Source organism: Sebastes fasciatus, chromosome 7 (assembly GCF_043250625.1).
Source record: "Sebastes fasciatus isolate fSebFas1 chromosome 7, fSebFas1.pri, whole genome shotgun sequence".
Classification (NCBI taxonomy): domain Eukaryota; kingdom Metazoa; phylum Chordata; class Actinopteri; order Perciformes; family Sebastidae; genus Sebastes; species Sebastes fasciatus.
In genome coordinates this window covers 27495186-27519754 of record NC_133801.1, presented here as the reverse complement: position 1 = coordinate 27519754, position 24569 = coordinate 27495186, and the positions used below count along the sequence as shown (strand labels likewise).

General features: G+C 42.0%; 1 protein-coding gene across 19 annotated transcripts in view; it reads right to left on the bottom strand.

Moving 5' to 3' along the window:
* myo18ab (myosin XVIIIA b) overlaps positions 1–24569 on the bottom strand; it is a 140700-nt gene that overhangs the window by 85729 nt on the left and 30402 nt on the right. For 7 of the 19 annotated variants that reach the window (XM_074640051.1, XM_074640062.1, XM_074640061.1 and 4 more), the window contains 8 exons: positions 12141–12228; positions 10742–10848; positions 8470–8646; positions 6708–6918; positions 6134–6276; positions 5842–5942; positions 5328–5391; positions 4429–4573 (listed from right to left, as the gene is read on the bottom strand). In XM_074640051.1, coding sequence (XP_074496152.1) covers positions 4429–4573; positions 5328–5391; positions 5842–5942; positions 6134–6276; positions 6708–6918; positions 8470–8646; positions 10742–10848; positions 12141–12228 — 1036 coding nt within the window. Of the gene's footprint in view, positions 1–4428; positions 4574–5327; positions 5392–5841; positions 5943–6133; positions 6277–6707; positions 6919–8469; positions 8647–10741; positions 10849–12140; positions 12229–13313; positions 13380–14580; positions 14746–16281; positions 16345–18526; positions 19973–24569 lie in introns of those variants that run through there. The other 12 variants (XM_074640042.1, XM_074640043.1, XM_074640050.1 and 9 more) reach the window with 10 other exon arrangements.

The following is a 24569-nucleotide window of genomic DNA, read 5'->3' as shown; positions in this document are numbered from 1 at the left end:
TTTATAGAGTTAAATCTGGTGTTTTCTGAGATATCTGGTGGAAAACACATTGAAAACAAACCTAACAACTCCGATTTAGATTTTTGCTAATTACTGTTGATCATAGCCTGACTATCAGTCTGTATGAGGAGAGCATCTCCATTTGGTCTGGAGGCGATTCAAAGCCCATGTGTTAGACGGAACCAAGGCAACATGACAGCCCGCACCGCCAGCCAATCAAAGAGCTTAGACACAGAGCCAGAGAATCAACAGGAGCCCCTGCCAGGCAGAAACTTCATGGGGATACACGGAGTAAGCTGGGAAATACAAGTTCTGTGGTGGAAAAGTCAAAACACTGACTAGAGAAGTGAAAATGAACAAGCTTTACTTTGCTTTTGAGAATGTGTTGTAGTGTGACGACGGCTCGGGAGGCGAATGTGGGCGACATGGGGAGGCATCAGAGAGAGCAGTTTAAAAGGGACAGCAAAGTTCTGATCCCCGTGATTTTCATCTCACGGAAGAGAAAAAGGGTGAGACAGGGGAGCGGGGAGAGTCGTCATGAGGAAAACAGCAAAACACAAGAGGGAAGGAGATGAGAGAGGAGGGGGAGGAGGAGCAGAAACAATAAAAATGCTAATGTCTTAAGGCCTGGAAGGAATGATAAAGGCATTAAGACATAAAATGCAAACAAGAGAGCCTCTGAAATAAAGTTTTTAAGTGAAAAACAGTCAACAACTCGTGTGTTGTTGTGTTGTTTTTTTTCCATTACCTTCATCTCCGTCTGCGTTTGATAGGGCACAGCATGCAAACATGCAAGCAAAGAGAGGGGGTTAGAGATAACACAGTTCATGGATTCATCAATTCACAGCCACAGGAAAACATACACATTAGCATTAAACAACACTGAAACCAACACCGACATGCTTTGGAAGAGCAAGCTATGAAGTTAGACATGTCACCGTCACACACGTCACAAGCCCCTGGTTTATATCAGTGGATGGTAAATGATACTCTGTGGACTGCCAGGAATCCTTGAGGGGGTTTCCCAACAGACTCAGACTGTCCTCTAAGTAAAGTAACAGCCAGGGACAGTGAAGACTTTAAAAATCTCCTAATTGTTGTACTGTTCAAGCTACAAAGTCTTTTTTTTTTGTCCCAAGACTGTTGTCATGTTGACACAGGTTTGCAAAAAAAACACATCTAAGCTCTAGGGCGGTGGAATTACACTTCCATGTCCATCATTTAATGGCATTGGGCCAAAAAGACTTTTTCCCATAGACTTAAATTTAGAAAGACACATCTGTAAATCAGTGGATCATTTTAGGTAAATCAACTTCCCAGTACGAACACTTGAATAATCCTTATTTAAATCATTAGGGTCCTAAAGGTTGTAAAATGCACTGATAGCTGAATCCAGAGTGATTTCCGTGCAGCTGATCATGTGAATGAGCCCCAGAGCGAAGCTGGACCGATTCCTGGGAGGCGGGGTTAAAAGAAATGTTATTAAAAGCTCTGAGCAACAGAGTTGACCTTCAGTTGAGATCGATTTGCCATCTGCTGTTTTCAATGTCAAGAATGAACTTTCAAGCTCAAAAAACAAACATGTCCGAACACCGCTGAAGAAGCTCGTGATAGCTGGGACATTCAAACACATCCTGGAACTGCTTGAACTAGAGGACTGATTTGATTCTTGTAGGCTTAACACAGATTGCACATACAGGTCTGTAAATGTATGTGTTGCTTGACTTAGAGGACCTTCACTAACTACATTTATCTGCTACATGCAATGCAGTGTGAACATGTTTTGCAGCTTGTTCACCCAAATTACAAATGAGCATTGTGTCACTAGTGGAATCTAGCCATGCAGATACAGTCTATGGCCACGAGTATACGGACAACCCTGTCCACATACTTTTGGTTTGGTTCTGTTTTTCTTGGTTTGGTCTTGCCCAACATCATACAAGGATATTTTGGTCCAACTTTGTGTCACTTTGAACGCCCTTTCCTGTTTCAACATGATAATGCCCAGTGCACAAAGCCAAGTCCACTGAGAATTGCTTTTCCCAGTTTGGTGTGGAACAACTTGACTGGCCTGCACAGAACCCTGACCAATCAACAGTTGGGATGAACTGGAATGCTGACTGCGATCGGCACAAACACCATAAATGCTTTTGTGGCTGAGGGTCAGCAAATCCCAACAGCCAGGCTCCAACATCTGGTGGAAAGACTTCTCAGAAATCTCACACAGACATTTCATAACCTGGATGAATAAAACCACAACTATCTGCATGGTTACATACCGCTAGAGTGAGAATATGTCCCATTGAGTTGACCGGCATTTTCCACACTACAAACTGAAGAATCAGTGTGAGGCTAAACAGCATCTAGTGGAAAATCCTGATGTTCTGGTTGGTGTTGCAGTCAGCATGCTGCCTACTGAGAGTGTGTGCATTCACGGGTCGCGCCTGACACCTAGTGGCAGCTGGTAGAAAGTCAACTCCAGTCTGATTTTTTTTGGGGCTTTTATGAAAAGGATTTGCATTTCATTCTGAGCCGTTTTGGGTAATTTAAGCAGAGCTATGTTGTCATTAATGTTGGAGTAATAAGGTGAGGGAAATTAATACGTAGTTGGCGAGACATAGAAGCAATTTTCTGGGTAAAATGAATAAATTGAGTGTTCAGAGACAGACATATGAGAATAAGAAAAGAAGAGTAAAAACTCATTTCTGTAGCATGTTAAGGAAACAAGTCCAAAAATCTTTTTTTCTCTTGGCTCCACTGTTCCAAGTAGATTTTACACAGCCCACTAGGTATAAAATGTATAAAATTGTTGACACGGTGTAAGAGCCATGTTTATTTAACCCGTAGTTAGTGGTGGGGTCTGATTGGACTGCATTATAACAGCAGATTGCTGTCCGGCTATTAAATAGGCCTTATCAGCCGCTATAAGCCCCATAGATGTGGGTCAATAGGGGCCTACTACACCCACTAGTAGGTTTTATCATTTATCCACATGGTAGATCGTGAAAAGAAGGTATAAAAGAACATGACAACGACCTCTAGCGACCGTAGTAATAATGACAGAAGATTGGAGTTTGCTTCCCGTAGTTATTTTAACCAAAAACACAATGTTTTTCCCTAAACTTAACCAAGTGGGGCTTTCGTTGACTGAACCTAAAGAAGACTTTTTATGTTCAAATTGTGACATTTGTGTTGCTTTTAAGTTTCACTTTTACAATGTAGTAGGCGTAGTAGGCCCCTGATGACCCAAATCTATGATGCTTATAGCGACTGATAACGCCCATTTAATGGCCTGATAACAGCTGAATCGGGTGGTTATAACAACACAAACTGTTTCTGTTATTTTGTCCTCTTGGTGGACAAAACTTAATAAAAGACTTTCTGGCACAGTATCAACATAACAATGACATTAAAGTCTTCATAAACGTAACATTTGTTGCATCACTATTGAATTGGATGACATTATATTTTCCACATTATTGTCTCCCCTGCATATACTGTACTCAAAACTGGCCTATTCTCACCTGGAGTAGAGCATTGAGCTGAAGGGTCACTATTGCATTCACCTGTTTGTGTCTGCAGTATTTGCTTATCTGGCTCCATCTGTCATACCCTGAACAGTTGATCTAATGCTCCTCTCGTTTCTCCTGACATGCCTAATGAATGGTAAAGTGAGCACTAATGAATCTTAAAACTGTTAATTCAATTAAAATCCTTGCAGCGTGAAAGTTAATGGATTTTACAGTGGTCTTCCCCTTCCGTGGAAAATACCATACTGAGTCATTTAATGAAAGGGGATGTGACACAGTGAGTGACATCCGTCCTCAAGCTCTACCGAACATGGACCGATACAGGAGATGAAAACAAGAGGAGAGGTTTGTCTCTGCTTCTGGGATATGTTTTAGAGAAAGACAAAGTAGATGACATGCATGTATTTTGTTAAAGTCATGCATTATTTTAGTCTATTAGTGATTTCATCTACCGGGTTTTACTTACAAACTCGAATGATAAATCAAGCTTAATGTTTGTTATCAGTTTTGTGAACAAAGTGTCATTGGTCTTATTCACCATAACAAGATGAGAACACACACATTTCATTGTCATTTGGGGAGGAGGAGCCGATCCAGCCTGGCCTTCAGCTCCTCTGAAGGATTAACCTTGCTCACCAAATATTTTTGTATGTGAATTTTCCTATATGTGTATGTTTTCAATGTGCCTTTTTGTGGTTTGACCTCTGGCTCTATGAAATGTCTCTACACCTTGGGAAGATAGTAAATGCTACAGTGCTGCTGAGGAGCCCTTAAAGTCAGGGACTCATTATATGTTCTCATCATGTAACAACCAGTATAAGCAATGACACGATCTTCAAGTGACGCAATGTACTCAAGATTTTTATGTATTTGCCGTCAGTCAGTTGGGAGTTCCTACCTTTAGTGGCTCCTGCGGCCCCCAGGTGGTAAACGGCCCCCAGGATGAGCCAGAGGGCCTTCTGCTCTTCGCCAGAGATGCCCAGCACCTTCATGGCTGCCTGCAGCTTGGTGAACTGCTGCGAGGCTCGCTGCTTGTCTTCAGGCTGGAGAAGGATATGATCAGATCAAACTGTAAAGATCCCTGACAGGAAGTGGAAATGTTGCAGCAGCAAACAGCTACTTCATCAATAAATACCACAGAGGTGAGAGCCCGGCCGATACATTGGCCAATATTATTATTCCAGATCACGCCCTACGTTTATTTATTTTTATTCCTTCACTCGCTTTTCTCTTCGCCTTCTCCTTCTCTCCATCTTTATTTTTAATTTAGTCATTACTTTTTTTTTTTCAAACTATTTTATTCTTATTTTCACATGCTGTCCTCTGTTACTTATATGTGACCCTTTATGTTTCGTAAATCATTAACATCTGTTGCCACCTTAGAGAAGAAAAACAAATAAAATATATATTACTTTATTGCAGATACATCGGTATCCGCGTATATGTCAGCCCATAAATGAAATTTAAGTAGAGAAATGCTAAAGAAATGTTTTGAAACTGTGTCACCAAAGTTAATTTGTCAGCTGTAACATGTCCTGCTCAGTACATTTCTTGGTCGCAATTGTGTGAAAAAAAAAACAGGAACCTCATCAAAAATGTTTATTAATTTTATGGGCTGTGTAAAAAATTATTTCCAGACATATATCTTTATATAATTTTAAAACTATGAACTCTTTTTAAACCCAATCGATATTGGAATCGGCCTCAAAAACTCCTGTATCGGTCGGCCTGTGATATAGGAATCAGCAAAGAAAATCTGAACTGAGACATGTGAGTTAAACCATGTAGTGTGATTACCTTAGACTGTGGTAGGATCCCAAAGGCACTGTTCTCAGCCAGGTGGTTAAAGTGCAGCTCCGTTCTGTAGGGGAGAGGAGGAGAGAGGTAAGATTCTGGGATCAGCCTCTGGATTCTGTTCTACATGGTTTCAATGTCACATGAATTTCAATAACACTGTCTTTTGATTTAGTTTATCCAACACTACCTGCAATTTGTGACGCAATATGATAATAATGGTTCAAAAGCTGAAATCTAATTCTGCTGCTCCTTAAAGTAAAGTACTGAGTGTTAATTATATCGGGAATAGTGAGTAGGTGAACAAGGGAGTGATTTCAAACAGTCGCCTGGAATGACTACAACAAACTCGATGCCCAAATCAGAACAACAAATGTTCCTGGAACTGGAGACCAATTTAAAAAAACAAAATCATGAAATTAAATTAAAAAGAAATATGTATAACTTAGATAAAAAAAAATAAGATTTCATAGTTATGCTACTCATTTTGTTGACAAAGAAGTGCTAGACGAGTCACCTGAGGCTGCTGTCAGCTCCAGCCATCATGTAGTAGAAGACGTTGAAGGTGGACTCAGCCTCGGGTCGTTTGCTCACCCTCAGCTTCTCCAGCAGCATCGTCTAAGCAGGAGGAGACAGTCAGGACAGTTCTGCTGTGGACATACTCAGCACAGTCTCCAAAGCTTCATCTCTTGTGTGTGTGTGTGTGTGTGTGTGTGTGTGTGTGTGTGTGTGTGTGTGTGTGTGTGTGTGTGTGTGTGTGTGTGTGTGTGTGTGTGTGTGTGTGTGTGTGTTGTGTGTGTGTGTGTTACCTGGATGGAGGCGGAGGCCACCTGCCCAGCCTGGTCAAAGTCAAGGGACACTACGTGAGAGAAGCGGCTGGCGTTGGTGTTCATAGAGGTGGAGCTGTTGCCAAAAGCCTCCAGGATGGTGTAGACCGCCTGCCACTTCTCAGCTGTATACAACAAAACAATGTCAAATAATTGTATCTCATCATTTGCTCTGGGGGATTAGTAGAAACTTTTTTATTGAGAATGCCTCTGATGTTTTTCACTGAATACTTGAGCAGTCTGTTTACATGTAACTTAGAACATACTTGAGCCTACTGTCATAAATGACACCAGAGACAACTATGATGCTACTAAGTCTGCAACAGGTCACTATACCCAGCACTGATCATAAACTGGAAAGAACAACAAGCTAACAAGGACAGCAGCTCTTATGGTGGGTACATATTATTATTACGGCTGGGACAATTCACCTATCTCCCGATTCGATACTATGACGATACTTGGGTGCCGATTTGATATGTATTGCGATTTTTAAGTATCTGTGATTTTTGTTAACTTTTTTAACACTAGAACTCTTTTTTATCTGCAGGCTCACCAGAGAAGATTTTGCCCGTGCTGCCGGCGATGGAGACCAGGTACTGGACCAGGTGCTGGCAGTTGGTGGTCTTGCCGCTGCCTGACTTGCCCAGCAGAACGATGGACTGATCCTGCCGGGTGGTGAGCAGGTTGCGGTAGGCAGACTGGGCCACAGAGTAGATGTGAGGGGCAGAGTCATCACGCCGACAGCCTTTGAACATGTGCATCACCTGAAGAGGGGGGGAGAAGATGCACACAGCAGGGGAGCCGATTAAGCAGAGAGGTCTTAAAATAAGAGCCACAAACACAGTGCTGCCAATGTAAAATTTCTGCCAGTTATTCAATATTTGTTGTGATGGAATAATTGATATACAAGTTATCTTTGGAAGGAAGAGGTCCGGAGCTGATGATGTCTTACAAAAGAAGGTTTATTGAAGCTTGATCAAGGAGAATTGTCAGGTCTCCACAATAGATGCTCTCTGCGTGAAGGCCTCACAACTCTGTCCTTCCTCCCCGGTGCTCAGTGTCTTACCCCTTATCATGTTATGACTTACTTCGTTCCTCTGGCATCTCTTGCCCTAGCGACTGGCTCTACGGTCTCCACTACAGGCACAGCTGTACAGATAACGGTGGCTCCTCTAGACAGGACTCCAACCCAAGAATGTCAACAGAGGGACACTCTGACAAACACTCTGACCTTTCTACCAATAAGAGAGGAATTGATGGAAAATTCCATCACATTTGTGACAATCATCGAGCTCAACAGGTGGTCTGCAAGCTTCATCAACATATGATTAAGACATTTTTATATGCGTTCCAGGTAGAATTCAATCCTAGACTGGGAAATTTCCTATTAGATTACACCGTAAAACTGACTGCATAATACTGTGTCTTCTTTATTCCTTCCTCTTTTCATGTTTTCCATTTGAGCTGAGAGCAACTTGTCTGATGAGCCCGCAGGAGATGAACAAGAGGTTCACTTTAATAAGGCAAAGTTAAAGAGGACATATCATGCTCATTTTCAGGTTCATATTTGTATCCGGGGTTTCTACTAGAACATGTTTACATGCTGTAATGTTCAAAAAACACATTATTTTTCTTGTTGACTCTAAATTGCCTGTAGGTGTGAATGTGAGTGTGAATGGTGTCTTTGTCTATGTGTCAGCCCTGCGATAGGCTGGCAACCTGTCCAGGGTGTACCCCGCCTTCGCCAATGTCGGCTCAAGCCCTTCCGCGACCCCTAACGGGATAAGCGGTTGCTGATGATGGATGGTTATTCTTTCATTTAGCGCATAGATTTCAAAAGTGGCAGATAAAATTTCTGAGTAGCAGACAAAAATAAATACTTATACTAATTAACTTTTTTTATTAACTAAAAGTTAATTTCAGACCCTGCTTGCAAGAAAAATATGGTGCATCGTTACAAAGGTAGTTCTCAAGCTGTGGGCGATATATTCTATTGCATGTGACTTAGGAAGGGGAGCCAAATCTGAATGGCTTGATGAATCACACGTTTTCTGATCGAGGCAGCCCACAAAAAAACTGACTGGTTTGCCTTATCTCACATTTTGTGGGTTGGTAAGCACTCCAGATACCCACATGGATGAGCACAATCACTGATAAAGGGAGTTTTTCATGATATGTCCCCTTTAAAGTTTTTGGGCTTCTCTGCTTTGTCTTTTTCACACAACATGGACACCCAAGTATGACAGGTGAACATATCATTCTAAAACCATGGGCATTAAAACAGTATGCTGCAATACAAGCTTTCTTAAACTTACCTTCTCAGAGTACATGGAGGGTGTGCTAAGGGGGTTGATGACCACCATATTGGTTCCAGCGTAGGTGTGAATGAGGTTGCCTCCATAGCGCTGCCTCAGGCAGTTCATCACACTGGATTCATTCAGATAGAGCAGTGAAGCCAGGTCCTCTGATCGGCTGTATGACGGAGGGTTGGCCTGCACACGGAAAGAGAGAGAGATGACGACGATAGCCTTCAACTAGTAACAGAGGGACGGGTAACCAGATAGTGAATCTTTAACACCCCTGGACTATGAGTTGCAATGGGAGCACGTTTAAGGTCTGTACAGTACTGTAAGATGATCCAGGTCATCGAGGTTCAAGTAAGGGGCATCACTATGGAGGAATGTTGAGAGCCACATGGAAAACCCCACAGGCAACAAGCTGATGCAAATAAAACAGAGGTCGTTCTCTTTCTTATTGCCAAACTGCCATCAAGTTTGCAATTATTTACTGATGCTTCATACATTTGATTAACTGTTGATCTGGATGTGCACCATTATCACCAGTGCTGTCCTATTTGATTGCCTGCAATGAAAGCCTGAATTCTTAAGATTCTATCTTGACCTGACACACGAATATGTATCTCACAATACCTTTATTGTTGGATATGGTGAAACATGCTACATCTTCTAATATTATGCTGGTTTATTTGTTGGCTATTTGGACAATTAGTTTATTTAAAATAAAAATAACCCATCTCCCATCACCTTCTCATCTCCTTCCTTGAAAGAAATCAGGCTTCAAATCCCATGTGCATACCCAAACCAACAATGTGTTGCTCTCTGACATCCCTACTCTCAGCTCCAAGGCCACTGGTTCCTACTGAAGACGTACATTTTTATAAACAACTCAAAAATGTATGGTTACATTTTTTAAAAAGGGCTCAGTGCTTTTCTAAATCATGTGAAACTGTAGTTTTTGGCAAAATACTTAAACAGGATGAAATCGTACATTTGTTGGGGAATATTGTCAGCGGCGGATTAATCTGCTGCTCCAGCGAGTATTTGTGGCAGCAGGACGGTGTGTGTGGGATTGAATCAAAATAAACTACAGTTTGTGTGTTCATGGTGATGAAGGAACATGTCATCCAGTGCCACAGTGTGACTCACTGATGTCTTTTTAACAACAATGGAGCTCTATGGCACAGAGAAAGAAGAGATATCAGGCTTTGATACACACCCACAATACTTGTTAATAGATACATTCACTGTTGGTTTTGGTCCTCACGTGGGAGTTGATCACAGTAAGAAAATGATGAATATCACCAGGTCAGAAAGACACTTCGGTGCTTATGTCATCAGGTATGCTGTCCACTGCATGGCGGTAGCTTTTATCCTGCCGGTGTTAAGAGGGCTCTTCTCTTTTTTTCAGTTAAGTACACTGACAGTGATTCTGTATATTTTTAGAAAGCCCACTAAACAGGAAGGTCAATGACTTCATTACATCATCAAACCAAATTACTTTTTCGTCCTCTGGGTGGTACTGATGCTCAGAGCCTTATCGTCAAAATCTTGGCAACGACATGAATAACAAAGTTGTTTCATTCCAGTAAACACATCTTCAGAGATTTTACAAACGTCTGATTGTGGCAGTAAGCAAATGTCAACAACTACCAAAATGTCCAACTGTCCCGTCTGACCTGTCCCCTACTGGCTGTCAGTGTCCTCTGTGGCCATCTGTGGCTCTCTCACACAGACTAAGTGACAGGTGGAGAGTAGACCTCTTCCATCCTGCCCAGGGACTGCTTCAGGCTAGATATGCATCTATATAATTGTACATGGAGTCTACTGAATAAAATATTAAATGAACTACACTTCATCCTGTTTTATTAGAAGCGGAAATCTGGCTTGACTGAGAAATCAATTATGAATCACCAGAACAAAGGCATCAACTCATTTTCTTGTTTTGAACAGTCAATAACACACTCATGTTTATAATTAATAGATACAATTATATACGCAATTACTTGGTAATTGCTAATACTGTGATACTGTGATGATGTGTGTATGATCTGTGATAGAAATGTTGTACTGTGCATCCTCAACTGACATGATGAGATCGGATTCAGTCTTACAAATGATATTATTCATAATGCCCAGAAGTGAGTATGAAGAACTAGTAACGCGCTATAAAAGCATTAAATTGGTATGGATGAACAGTGTGTATCAAACTGTACAGAGGAGCTCTTGAATCGGAACAGATTCCTCCCAGTGCACTCCCATTAACCATTTGGAGCCATCTCTCATTCACCTTTTCTATGTCGTCTTCGTCCACTTCCAGTATTGTCCCATCATCCTCCAGTTTGATTTTCACCTTGCCCTCTGGCAGGGAGCCTTCCTCTGTCTTCACTACGGTGGCTGGGGAGAGAAAATACAGAAAACACTGATAACAGCAGCTATTAGCCTGCTAGAAGGGCTCAAACTCATCTGTTTCTCTTAACTGGCAAAATATTAGGCCAAAACAAAATTTATGAGTTTCATATTTAAAACTTTGGAGATTGCAGACTACCACATGGATGGAACCAGAGCTTCTCATGTCACTTAGGGCGTTTTCACACCTGTAGTTCGTTTGCTCTGGTCCGAATCAGGGACCAAATTGTTGACCAAATTGAAAATATTTCCGAAGATCCATCAGGTATGCCCGTGGTCTTCAACACAGCCTGACGTTACACCTGTTTAGTACTGATGTGAATAGCGAGGGCAAGCGTAGGCTCTTTTGTAGTAATGCTGTCTGGTGTCTGGTGTCGACATGCACAGCACAGCTTGCTACCGGAGCTGGTTTAATCCAAAAAGGTGCAATGCTTTCTCCAGTCGGGCCGGATCGAGGTCGGATCATGTTCTCACCACAAACGAAGCGTACCGAAACGTACCGCAGTTCGTTTGGAAGCGAACCGAGACCACCCCTTCAAGGAGGTCTCGGTTCGCTTGTTTTGGTGCGCACCCGAGTGCGATTGCTGTGCTCACACCTGCCCAAACGAACCGCACCGAGAGGGTAAACGCTCCAGGGTTCGATTCAACCGAACTAAACAAGGCAGGTGTGAATATGCCCCTACAAGCAGAAGAGACAACACAACCTTTTCCCTCCGCTGACAGAAAAACTAAAGAATCTGACAACCTTTTACCACCCAGTATTCCACCATGTCTAGCACTACGAAAACTTTCCCTATGAAAATTTGATAAATATGTAATATATTAATGTGCCACCTGAATGTGTTATGATGTATTAAAAAGGAAAGTAAGTATATATATAATAATCCAGCAATGGGTAGAGACCAATGGGAAACAGCAAGGCTAATTTCCCCATCAGGATATCCGCAGCGCTGACACGTCACTCACCAGAAAGGTGGCAAATGCATTTGGATCAGCTCTTATTTTATATTTCTTTCTTATGTTTTCGGAACTTTACAACCTATTTTATGCTGAAACCTATCCCTAGTCACACATTTCAGAAAACTACATAAAATATGAATTAATTTACAAATCAATTTAAATCCTATTATCTTTGTAATTACACTTGCTTGGAGTAACAAGATTAAATTGTAGTAAAAGACACCCACATGTATAACAGTGAGCGCAAAATTGCTTACACAAAGGTTAGAAATGTCTTGCATTGGAATGTTTAAGAGGAAAGCCAAGTAATCCCAACTCACCCAGGGAGAAGCCATTTTTGTGGACGAGCCAGACTTTCTCTGATCCATACCAGGCCTGCTCTGCTACAATCTGCTCCTCTGTCTTCACCTGGTGGACAGAAAGGACAAGGAGAAAAATGACTGGAGAGCAGCGACGAGGACATTATTATTGTCACGTCACAGGACCACTCATAGTCACACTGGGTTTTTCTGAACCACCAGTATTTCCAGTTTGACACCACCACATGCTGAAAGGTTATGAATGGAAAGCTTGCCAAGATGATGAACATGCAGTGTATGACAGTGAACTCAAAGGTCTCCAAGTCCACTGAGCACTGCTTGCTCTTTCAGGTTGGTGTGTGAGAATGTGTGTGTGCATTTTTGTGTGTGAGGAACTTCAAAACAGACAGATGCCAATATAACAAGCCTCAGGGGGAGTGTGAGGGGGGTTCAATGGCAACCCTGGTAACAAAAATACCAGGAATTACCTTGGTTCAGTGAACACAAAGGGGACAAAAGTGAGGAGGAACACAAGAACTAAAGAACTGAAATAATAGAAACACATGTTACAAATTAAGATATTTTTGGAACCAAACCCAAAGAACCAGTTAAACTTTGGGATTTTTAAACCTGGACCATAGTTTCACAAGTTTTTATGTCTCGGTGTCTAATGGGGACAACATTCTTTCGAAATTGGTCCAGTATTGAGGGATAACGCTGTAACCGGCAGCCACGAAACAAGCCGCAAGGGTGAGTAGGCAGCGTCAATTTAACGTTACATCCACTAAAAGTGCTTGTTTTTACCACTGACTGGCCACTGGCAAACACAAGCACTTTTAGTGGATGTAAATGACAGTGCCACCTTGCCCTAATAGCGCCATATTACAACCTGTGAGCAGCTGCCTTGAGCAGCTGCCGTCTACAGCGCTCTCCCTCAATACTGGACCAATTTCAGAAATTGCTGTCCCTATTAGTCGGTTAGACACAAAAACATGGGAAAATAGGGTCCAGGTACCAAAGTTACCCTTTAAGTCATAACTATTGGTGACTAGTTTTTAATGGGAAACGTGAACAAGACACACTGCTCTTCGCAAGCAAAGGGAGAGAGCACAACACAGCACAACATTCTATGGTGCAGAGTGATCATGGGTGGAGCTGGTGGTGGATTACACTCAGGCACAGTTCAGGCCAGACCTGGGATTGCTGAGCTGCAGCATGAGATGCCTGAAGAAGGGCCACAGGGTCCTCTTCCACTGATCCCTGGTGATATGGCCAGCATGAAGAGGTCAAAGGTCACAGTTATATATACAGTAAGTAACAAATGTTATACAGACAAGCATACAAATAAATAAGCACACAAATAAATGGAAGTATCATCTGCATAGCTGTAGACTGTCATTGCATCTGAACAGTTTGTAATACTTATCCAGCACACCTGTGAGAAAGAAACCCAGTTTGTGATGATCATCTATGAAAAGACCAGTTATTAATGGTAGATCTGCTCTAATATTACACTTACACTGGTGAAATGTTTACAGATACTCATGGAATAAAATGGTTGCATGACAATAAAGTTGGGGTAGCACCTAAACGTAATAATAAGCCACACAACACCGCCAACCAAAAGATACAAAGCCCATGCGGGTTGCTTCTATCAGCCTGGTGTGTCATGAAAAGAAAGTTACGTCATGCAATTGTGTTACAAATTACACCTTATGTTGATGACAAAACAAGGAAAGACCTGCCAAAAAGCTTCTGACTGAATAATTCACATTTAATGGTGTGTGAAAAAAAATCAGTGACTGTTTAGAAAGTAGACTTCAGGGGTTTGGGTTTGCTGTAAAACCCAGCATCAGGTCAGTAAAGAACAGTCAGTTCCATCTCTGTGTTTCCAGTACAAACATATGTTTAGGAGATGTTTAGCCTAATTTAGCAACTGCTAGTCTAGCTCTGCCTGAAAGATACTATACTCCTATACTTTTCTCTTGCAACAAGGCTAAATACATCCTACATCTATCTCTGTACTGGATTAAGAGATTAAATTATGTCAATATTCCCAGACCATTAATAGATGTTACTTTCAGACCATTCTTTAAAATAAAGAAATTTAAAATAAAGAAATAAGTCAATGTTTTCCCTTAATGTCATCCTTTACCAAAAGTATTTAGACAGTCACAAAACGTTCTCCTACTGACAACCAGGATTATCACAGTAAGGCTAATAATAAAACAATCAATTCTGATCAGTCAAAAAGCGGGTCTGGAATCAATTCATGTAAAGGGTTTGATCAATGCTAAAACAAAAGAATTGATGCATTATATCAGATGTGGATGCTGACTGCATTAAATCTTATAGCCCTTCAGCTTTTTGTATTGGCCGCAGCCTGATACACATGTTGGAAATACTGCAGACAAGGGAAATGAGGAAAAGGAGGGAAAGTTAGAAGGATTCCGGGCCTTACACTCCAACAAGTCACACGAGTACAAACTCCAGCCAGGAGGCCCAGAGGAGGGCTGGAGGGTTGCGGTACCTGGAGGGGGCCCTGGAGAGGGCCCTGGGGCTGCGGGGCCGCAGGGGCGGGGGCGGGGGCTTGGACAGAGGGCGGAACACTGACTGCCAGCTCCAGCTAAGCCACAAAGCAACCACAGCGAGACAACGACAACCAGCAAAGCGGCGTGTGTACGGTATGAAGAGGACAGAGAATGAGGGGAAGAACAGGAGAGAGAAGAAGACAAGGTCAACATGGAACTTTGGATGATGAAAAGGCAGTGAATAAAAGCTAAGACAAAGAGCATGGACCCTTGACAGAGTAATGGAAAAGTGAAAATGGCTTTGCAATGAGTAAACATGGGATGGAGATGAGTTCTTTACAGTGACAAAATGATAAGTTCAAACAAAATGCAGTTATTAATGACTGTCAGCGTGGCACATTAATAGGCGGCAGGTCTGATCTGATATCACTAACTGACATCACTTCTGTTTAATTCCAACAAACATGTAGGGGTGTAACGATCCATTGATCTGGATCGATATATCGTTTGAATGATCAACGGTCCAATATCATCATCGATGCAAAGTGAAAACATTGATACATATCTTTAAGATGCGCCTTTATTTTGAAAGTCTCACGGCACGTTTGTTTCACTATTTCTGTCCAAGCGCACCTCATGCCTAAACATCCAAACAGTGCTAGCGGTGCTTCGGTTATGCATTCCGCAAAGACAGTCGCGCAGACATGAGACAAGTGGAATCATGACGAGGAAACGAGCGACATTAGTGAGCGGCGTTAGTGAGCGGCGTTAGTGAGCGGCGTTAGTGAGCGGCGTTAGTGAGCGGCGTTAATGGGCGATGTTAGAGAGCGGTGCTAGCGGCGTAACATTAGCAAGTGTGGGGTCGACCGAGAGAGAGAGGGCGAGAAAGAGGGTGTGTGTGTGATGGCGAGTAGCAGTAACGATATAGCTGTCTCTCGGACCGGATTCAGTTTTGGTATATAGCCAATATTACAGGACTCCGAAAATAGTTGATTGGGACATCCCTAGTGTGTGTGTAGGAAACTTTCCAATGAGTCTACAAAAGCAAGCAAAGAGACCAAATCTTCAACTGGGAAACGGAAATGTGACTTTTGAGAGCAGCCATAGTTAACAGATAAGTTGAGAGGTGAGTAAGCAATACAAGTGCATGATAAAAGCCAGAGAAACAGAGTTAGAGAAGTAAGGGTCAGAGCACTGGAGTCAGGACACCAGCAGCGGGGATAATATTTCACTCTGTCATGAGTCGCAGCTGGTAGAGCAACTGTTCTGCCCCCGTCAGGAGGGCAAGAGACACCCTGATAATACTTTCCTCTGCTGTGTGTCTCTGTAAATATACATGCATGTTAGGCATGGTGACTAATACTAACAGCCTAGGGGAGCAATCACTGTTTAAGTTAGGGAGGCTGAGGTTCGGCAAGCCAACTCTGAGATTGAGAAAACAAACACATGCAGTAGAACTGAGTAAAGCTCATAATGCAGATTTTGTTTGAGCAGTGTTAATTTGACTCAGCCTTAGGGCCATAGTCTGTAGTGCTGGCACAAAAATGTGCTGTTAAACTAGGGATTAAAATGGACAAACAAAGCCAAGCAAAGACATCAATAATATGTAGATGGACAGCACGGTGATTTACAGGGGCACTGAAGATCCTCATCAGGCGTCTCTGAGCCTCCTCGGTGGGACTGAGCGGTTCCTCCTACAGGTCAAAGCAGCAACACATCAACACTAAGCCCACTAATAAAGCTGAAGCAAAGCCCATGACTACACACAAACACAAAGTTAGAAAACATGTGGATATGTGATGTAGTCCTCTTACAAATCAAAGACCGTCTTTACTCATGTTCCCTACAGGAGACTGTGCACACTCACACTTTGTCATCAACATTAAATAGCATCTTGTGTTATTGTGGAGTCTGATTTGAAAAGACCGTGTTAGTAGTACTCCCAAGGTAAATGTTCAGAAGGTGCTTCAAAAAGCATGCACACCAGCAAATCAATGCCGCACACAACAATACAAATGTCTTTTAAAGAGACAAATATTTGCAAGACACAAGTTTGCAATAAACCAGCACAGCAAATAAATGTATAATGAAACATGGACAGATATTGGCGTTCTTAGGGCCTTCAGCCTGTAGGGCAAAACCCTGATCCTAATGCAACTCGCATCATTTTTTATCCTGACAATACGTACAATGTACAGGTTGAATTCATGTCAGAAAGATTTGTCATAAAGAAGTTAAAAGTTAGTTGATCTTTCCAGCAAATAAAAAAAATGGATTTCCAATCTACTACATCCCTCTATCCCAAAGTATGACACAGTAAATGGTATGATTTGAGAATCTAGCAGCAAATTCCTTCTTAGAGTTACTGTGCTGGTCAGAGGCAGCATGTGTTTGGAGTAAACTAAGACCCAGTGAGATCAGTGAGACCAGTGAGGAAAATCAGTTTTTTCTAACTATGTAAAGTTGTGCTATCTGTGCCTGTTCATGGGTTTTGAGTTCCTCTCACAGAATGCAGCACTGCAGTAATTGGCTCTTCATGGGTCTCCTGTTAGTGACTAGACACGCTAGGCTACTGAAGTCCCTTATTTGGAACAGTCTCGGGTGGGACTCTGCTTTTCTAAACAAGGCTTATGAGCTACATTCTGCTATGTGATCTCATGTATCTCATGGGTGAAGAATAAAGGCGCAACTGTTCTCCCTGTTTTGATGGTAGACTTCACAGAAAGGGGTTTTAAGGCTCATGAATCTCAAAAAGAGCACGCTTCTAAAATCTGCAAAACCACAAAAACCTCTCTAACAAATAAACAACTTGCTATTTTGACAGCAAAACCAAGTTTGTGAGGAAATTAATAAGTTGGAGAGGAAATAAAGGGTTTGTGACTGATAGGTCACTAGAATGGGAAATTGTGGTCCGGAAGTTAAAAAAAATAATAATTCCTACTCCTCAATAGCCACTATTGTTGAGTGCCTTGCTCCTGGGCACCTCAACAATAGAGGACTTGTAAAATAAAATGACTTGACTTGTTCTGTGCCCAGAAACAAAAGACAAAGATAACAACTAAGGACCAAAAGTCAAAAGCCCCACTGGCATGATATGTCGAACACAACATATCATTAAAATCTAATGGGTTTAGGAGCAAAAATGTTATCAGCAAAGTTCATGGCATTCCAGCCATTACTTTACAAGATACTGGTCGAGAGGAAATTGTGACCAGATCGTGGCACCACACAAAAGGTCAGGGAGCTACCAAAACCATTAAGAAAACCAATAAACCATATTTCATGGCAGTCTGGTAGTCATATCTTGCTCCATTTTTTGTTTAGAACTGAGACCCAAAACTGCATCTTTACAACCCAACTCAGGTAAGCCCAAGTGGTACCACAAAATCTGAGACCTGGACCAGACCTGAGCCTATATTTTTGCTTTATTAATGCACAACATTGGCTACACTGTCTCTTTCCCACTGGGGATTGAGTATAAACTTTCAACACTTATGGATTTTGAAACCCTGTCTTGTTTTAGACCAAAGCGGTGGACGGTTGAACAGGACAGCAATCCAACTGACTGACATCACCGCATGGACTTTGGCCCTGTCACCAGTGGCTCAAAAGAAAAAGTAGGCTATTCTCAGTTAACTTTTACCTAGTTATTTGGAAGAAATGCAAACAATATTTCCTTTGTATGTTTTGTAGCATGCTTATAACGGCTATCAAGTGACTCTAAACCCATGCCACGCTGAGGTTTCACACATATGCGGTGTCTGTAAGCAAACTCCACAGTGCTCTTTTATTTCAAACATGCATTTCAAATGGTCATGCGCTTTCCACACCAATGTCCCAAATGTTGACCAGACATGCGAAGTGTGGACAGTGTACCTTTTGTTGATTGACACCAGTTTGTTGAATGGGAATGACGACTTGAGGGGGAGACAGTGGACTAGGATTGGGACGGGGAGGAGCAGGGCTCACAGGAGTTGCGATTGGAGCGGGTTTAGGAGCTGGGATGAAACGTGGTGGAGGAGAGAGGGGGGAAGACTTTTGGGCCACTGGGGTGATAGGAGGAGGATTTGTAGGAGTGGGTTTTTTGACAGCAGTTGGTTTGGGTGCAGGTATGAAGCCAGGAGGTGGAGACAATGGTGTGGGCTTGGGAGCTGGGATGAAGCCAACAACTGGTGGGAGAGATGAGGGTCTGGAATGAGTCGATTTGGAAGGTGTTGGAGCGGAGCGCTCAGAAGCCGTGCTGGTCGGGTTTACAGCAGTCACAGGAGATTTGACATCCCGTATAGCTGGACCAGAGCTTGTCAGTTTGTGTTCTACCTCGTGTGGCTTTATGGTAGTTTTATCTTCTTTCTTCTCCTCAGGCTCAACAACTTTTACCTCTTTCTTCTCATTTTTCTTCTCCAACTCGATTTTTTCTGGTCGTTCATCTTTAAGTACTCGCGGGCGGGGCTCCCTTGTCCTGCCTCTGACCATGAGGTTTGTCAATCCTCGCGAAATGTCGTCTTTGTCTTCCGTTTTGATGACGTCGTGTTTAAAAGAGAACCCTGACATCATGGGGGCCTTAGACACTGAAGTTGGTGCTGCCACTGCTTTAACTGGTTCGGCAGCAGGCTTGGCTGCTTGTGGAGCTCTGTCTGATGGTTGTGTTGGCACAATGGTCTCGTCCTCTTCTGAGGGCAGGACTTTCCTGACAACACGACGAACCACCTTTACTACTTTCTTACGAGTCAGACCCTTGTCCTCTGTAGTATCCATCTGGTTGGTGCTGGTGCCTGTAAGTTTGGTATTACCATTGGCTGTAACATTGACCACACTCCTGCCCATTATACCATTTTGCTCTCGCTCACTGTTCATAACTGGCTCTGGACTCAGAGGAGCTTGTGGATGTTTAGGGCTCTTTGGCGGTGGCTCGGGGCTTTTGAAGCGTTCTGGCACTTTAACAGGTGCCCTGGCTTTAGGTGGCGAAGGACTCCTGACCCGGGCTACAGACTGCGTAGGGGAAACTGATGAGGGACTTGTTGCCCGGAATAACCCCCTGCCAGGGTCTAGAGCTGGCACTGACATGGCACGACTGGGCAGCCCTTCACTGTCTGACTTCTCGTAGAGAGGAAAGAGAGGAGATGTAAGGATGTGAATAATGACGGAAAATCCAAGCATCATGTCTTTGTCTTTAATAATCAAAATTAGACTAACCCTTACCCAAACAGACAGGCCTACTAACCTTAACGCAATATTAGATACCAAACTTTGTACATAAAATATTCAGTGTCTTTCAGCTTTATCCATAAAATCAGGCAAAAAACAATCACAAATTTGGCTCAAGATTTGGTACCTTTATGGGTTGATCAATCACACAACTCTAAATGTGACAGACAAATTTTATTCCAAAACTATAAAAACTGTCTGACTGTGCAGAAGTTGACAGAACAGCTTGCTGCTCACTACACTCCTTCGCTGACTGAGAACCCTGTTATACCAAAATAAATGTATTTTGAGGAGGGTTTGCAGAGCACTTAAGATGCTATGAAGAAGCCAAAATGTCTAGGAGAACCGACTGACGGGCCATTTGTTGAAACTTATTGCGAAATGACCAGCTGCTCACAGTATGACAAGCAGATATTCTTACAAGCACAAGTCATTCTCAACACATTATTATGGCTGATAGAGCACCCCCTCCATGACTGGCTACAGAGTCTTCAGTAAGACAGGGTGCATGCTCTTTTGTAGAGGCTGGGAGGCCTGGATTTCAACTGTTTAAAAATGCTTTCATACAGTTTTACTTAATAATGATCCTCAAAGTCAATGGGCCAAATGCAAGAAGCACTCGTACAAGCTGGATTTGAGAGAATTTGTCCAAAAGCAGGACTTCCAGGTCTCCATTTATCTCTTGGGTAACATTTTTGTGAATGAAACTTGTTCACAAATGAAGCAAAAAAAAAAAGAAAAAAAGTAGCCTTTCACAGCATCTTGGGCTATTAAGCTTATGATCAAATCTCGTGAACATCTGTACGAATCTGATCAAAATTAGCAATGTGTGTGATACTAACATTCAATGAGTTGAGTTTTTAAAATATATATACAATAGAGCAACAACTTGGACTTTGTTCTCTACAAAGAAGACCTAGATGAATCACTAGACCTGGAAAGGTTTGATCCCTGGCAGACACAAGACAGCTCTAACATCACTACTCTGACGACCAGAAAAATACTGTATATACCAAAGTGAAAAGGACAGTATTTACTTACACTTGCGCTTCCCGGTTTATCTTCTTTGATCTAAACGTGTTGATATAAAAAAGAAGACTAGATGAATACCTCAACACTACATGGAGCTGTTGTCCATCACACACCGTGCAAACCTCAAAACATGCACATGTTCTGTTCTTTTGCACTGAAGTGATTTTTTTTTAACTGCAACATCTTTCTTTCGATACAAACACTCTGTCTTATTTTCAAGAACTAAAATTGATGCACTTCCTGCATTGGTTAAGTGTCCAGCAAATGGCATAGGTGGTACAAAGTCACAGCTACTAACATGTGCTTATACATGAGTGAAAGCCATCACGTTCTTAGTGTGATACAAGCAAAAAGCCACACGTATCTAAAAGCACACATGTTAATACAGAGTGTAAAACACTGTAATACCATGCAGTGTAAGAGTGCTTTATGAAATGTCCAAATGAGACTTCCCTTTTGCTCCCAGAAGGAAAAGCGAGATGAGAATGCCATGTTGGCTGATCTGCTGTCATGGGCTGCGATGGATGAGATGAGAACAGGAGGAAGAGGAGGTGGAGGGGAGCTGGGAGAGGAAGAATGGTGAGAACACACAGAGACAGATGAACAGAGATGAGGATCGTCAGGCCACAGAGATCATTGAATTTTTCAGTGTAGGCAGAGCCACATGTTGATCGCAAAGCAATGAATAGCGTCTATAGGACAAGTAGAGGATGAACAGGAGATTAGAGCCGGTTTAGAGAAACGAAAACACAAAAATAAAAAAATACACCACATTCAAAAAAAAAAAAGGGATCAAAGATTATCATCATCCTACTACAACCTAATAGTGCACAACACCCTTGGAAACAGTGAATGGTATACAAAAATACAAACAAAATGCCCAAAGTGATGCATCCTTGAGGCCAGGTCTCAAGATCAACATCAAAAAACTATGTACGGATCAGGGCTGGGCGATATAGCCCTTGCTGGATTTGCAAGATCGCGATATAGTGAGATTGCACAAGATCACGCGAGAATTGGTGGAAACGGTATTGCCAAATCTTTACAGTAAAGGCCCAGTCATATCGCCCAACCCCATACAGGATTGTCTTAAAATGACATTTTCATGATTATAACGTTAAGCACTTCAACTTGTCTACCCCGATACATCAAACATGTCCCTTTATCTTCACTAATGCATTATGGTAAATGTCTACTCAGCCATGCATGCACTTTCTGTGTATAAAAGCATCAGGCTAGCCAATGAGGGAGGTAGGGTAGGATCAGACAGTTCTGAACCAAAAGAAGAGCAGGAGCATTAGCGCAAACCAAACCAACGCCAGCACATGCACTGCTTACAGATTACAAATGCTTTGAGACATTTTTCTTGAAAGTGGGGGGAAAAAGTGTCCCACACTGGCTCCATATGCGTTTCTCTTTCATTCAGATGACGTTTCGCCGCACAGGGGAGACGTTTGCCTTCAGGGTTTTCTACCAACCCAAACCACAATCTTTTCCTAAACCTAACCAAGTAGGTTTCGTTTAAGGAGATGTCGTTTTGGCCCTCAGGCCTTCTTCCAGGTCAAGAATCACAGCCTCCCTTCTCCATCTAGAAGCAAACTACAAAACTTAAACACACCTTTGAACAAAGCAGACCCTAAATCTAGATTTGTCTAATTTATGTAATTAATTTTACACAAAATAAAACAAAGCTGGTCACCAAAAATCTGACTTGGACTGGAAGTCTTTAGCCTTTCACTGGGTATGGGACAGTGTCCAGACCTGGCTTGCGGTTAGTGGCTTTTATCACTGGTCACTGAATTAGAGCACTGACTAATAGGTTTATTTTTGGATTAGACAGTAGGCTGTTGGCCAGATTACTCCCTTAGAGAAAGGCCAGCAACCCACATAAGCGGTGCTGAAGTCATACATTACAAACATCTTAGATGTACAGATATAAGCAAGACTTGATGAAATAAGTCTCAATTTGATACCAACTATCAAACCATACTACCTTACCGTCTCCCTGGAACACATTGCATGTAAGTACTACTGTAAGACTACTGATGCACAGAAAATCTATATTTAAAACGGAAAAGACAATTATCATAACCCAAATGTTACACCTATTTCCAACAGCATTTTACCACCATTCACACATGACCCCAAACAACAGGGACATGACCACAAAAGAGACACTGTCGAGAGACACTGTCGAGAGACACTGTCTCAAATTCAATCATTTTACTTTCATTTCTTTTATTGTGTTCTGTTCACTATTTATGGAGCAGCCAGGGAAATCTTTTGTTTAGATTCTGTATGAGGGTTAACTTGGACTTCAGTACACGCAATGGCTAAAACTTAGTTTGAAATGGTTCTTCTGAATTAGGCGGTCTGGTGTTACATGTGGACCTCATGTGACCCATGTCTGTACTTCACATAGGATATTTACACAGGATAAGACTGCATTTCATTGGAGTGGAAACAACTGAGTTCATACGTCTACGAAGCAAAGAAACTAGCTCACACATGGAATCCCACAAGAAACAAGCAGCTGCTTCTTGCTGCACTAATGTTAACAGTCTGGACTGGTTATCCAGGGCAGAGGTCTGATCTAAAGCAGACCCATGGAAAAACCTAGCCAAACCCAATGCGCATTAATTAATTTTCCAAAAGTAAAGCCCAATTTGAAATGGGACCCGAGGACAGTCAGACACAGTCCAAATATACCCAAGTACAGATAGACTTGATCTGGTCAACCTGAACAGACCCAAATAGAGAGAGAACAGCAACAATGTGTGTCAGAGCTAATAGAAAACACACTTGGGTCCACTCAGGTATTAGACATATTGACACAGCGACTTGAAATCTGCACCGATACAACAGAGCCCTAATTTGTCCCGGTCTTGGGTCAGATGTCAAATACCAGGCACCAAATGGAAAACCTCTAATCTGCAATTCTGTTGTGTCAGTAACCTGAAAATCAACAACTTCAACCAAACCTACCTACCTCCCATATTTCCCCAACCAGAAATCTGAATCCATCGTATATTTATCACAATGATTCTGTGGTTTATTCCAGAGACTGAAGTGGAAATCTTTAATGATAACTCTGATAGCATTTTGAATGCAAATTCAGGAGGCTCACAATTGTGTTATGTCTATCTATTATGTTAGCTGTCTATCTGCAAAAAAAGTCTTGGAATTTGGTCCATTGAATTTGAGTCAAAATGTATTTCTTTATTCCATGTGAATGTACAAAAAACTTAGATGTGGAGATGAATTCATACACCACATGAGCATCCCAGGTAGTCACAGTCACAACAGGCCATAATTCAGTGAATTACAAAAACAAGGCAATGTGGCTGAAATCATCTTTAAGATATTTAAGATTTTTTTTTTCACATATGGCAGCTGTATGCGTAATAAAACTGATGTTCAAAACAAAGTCGTGCTTCACTGTGTTACATGAGACCAAACGTTTCCTTATTGTAAAACCAAACCTTCACCCTTCACCTCAGGATCATACATTTGTAGAATGATAATAATAATAATATAGAGTCATTATGATACAATTTGGCGTGAAGTTCAAACACAATAATAGTGAATGATCACCCAGCCCTACTAGTAGTACGTCTGAATGGGATAGGTCTGAAAGAAAACTAAAAACTTTACATTTCAAAGTCAAACTAACATACATACA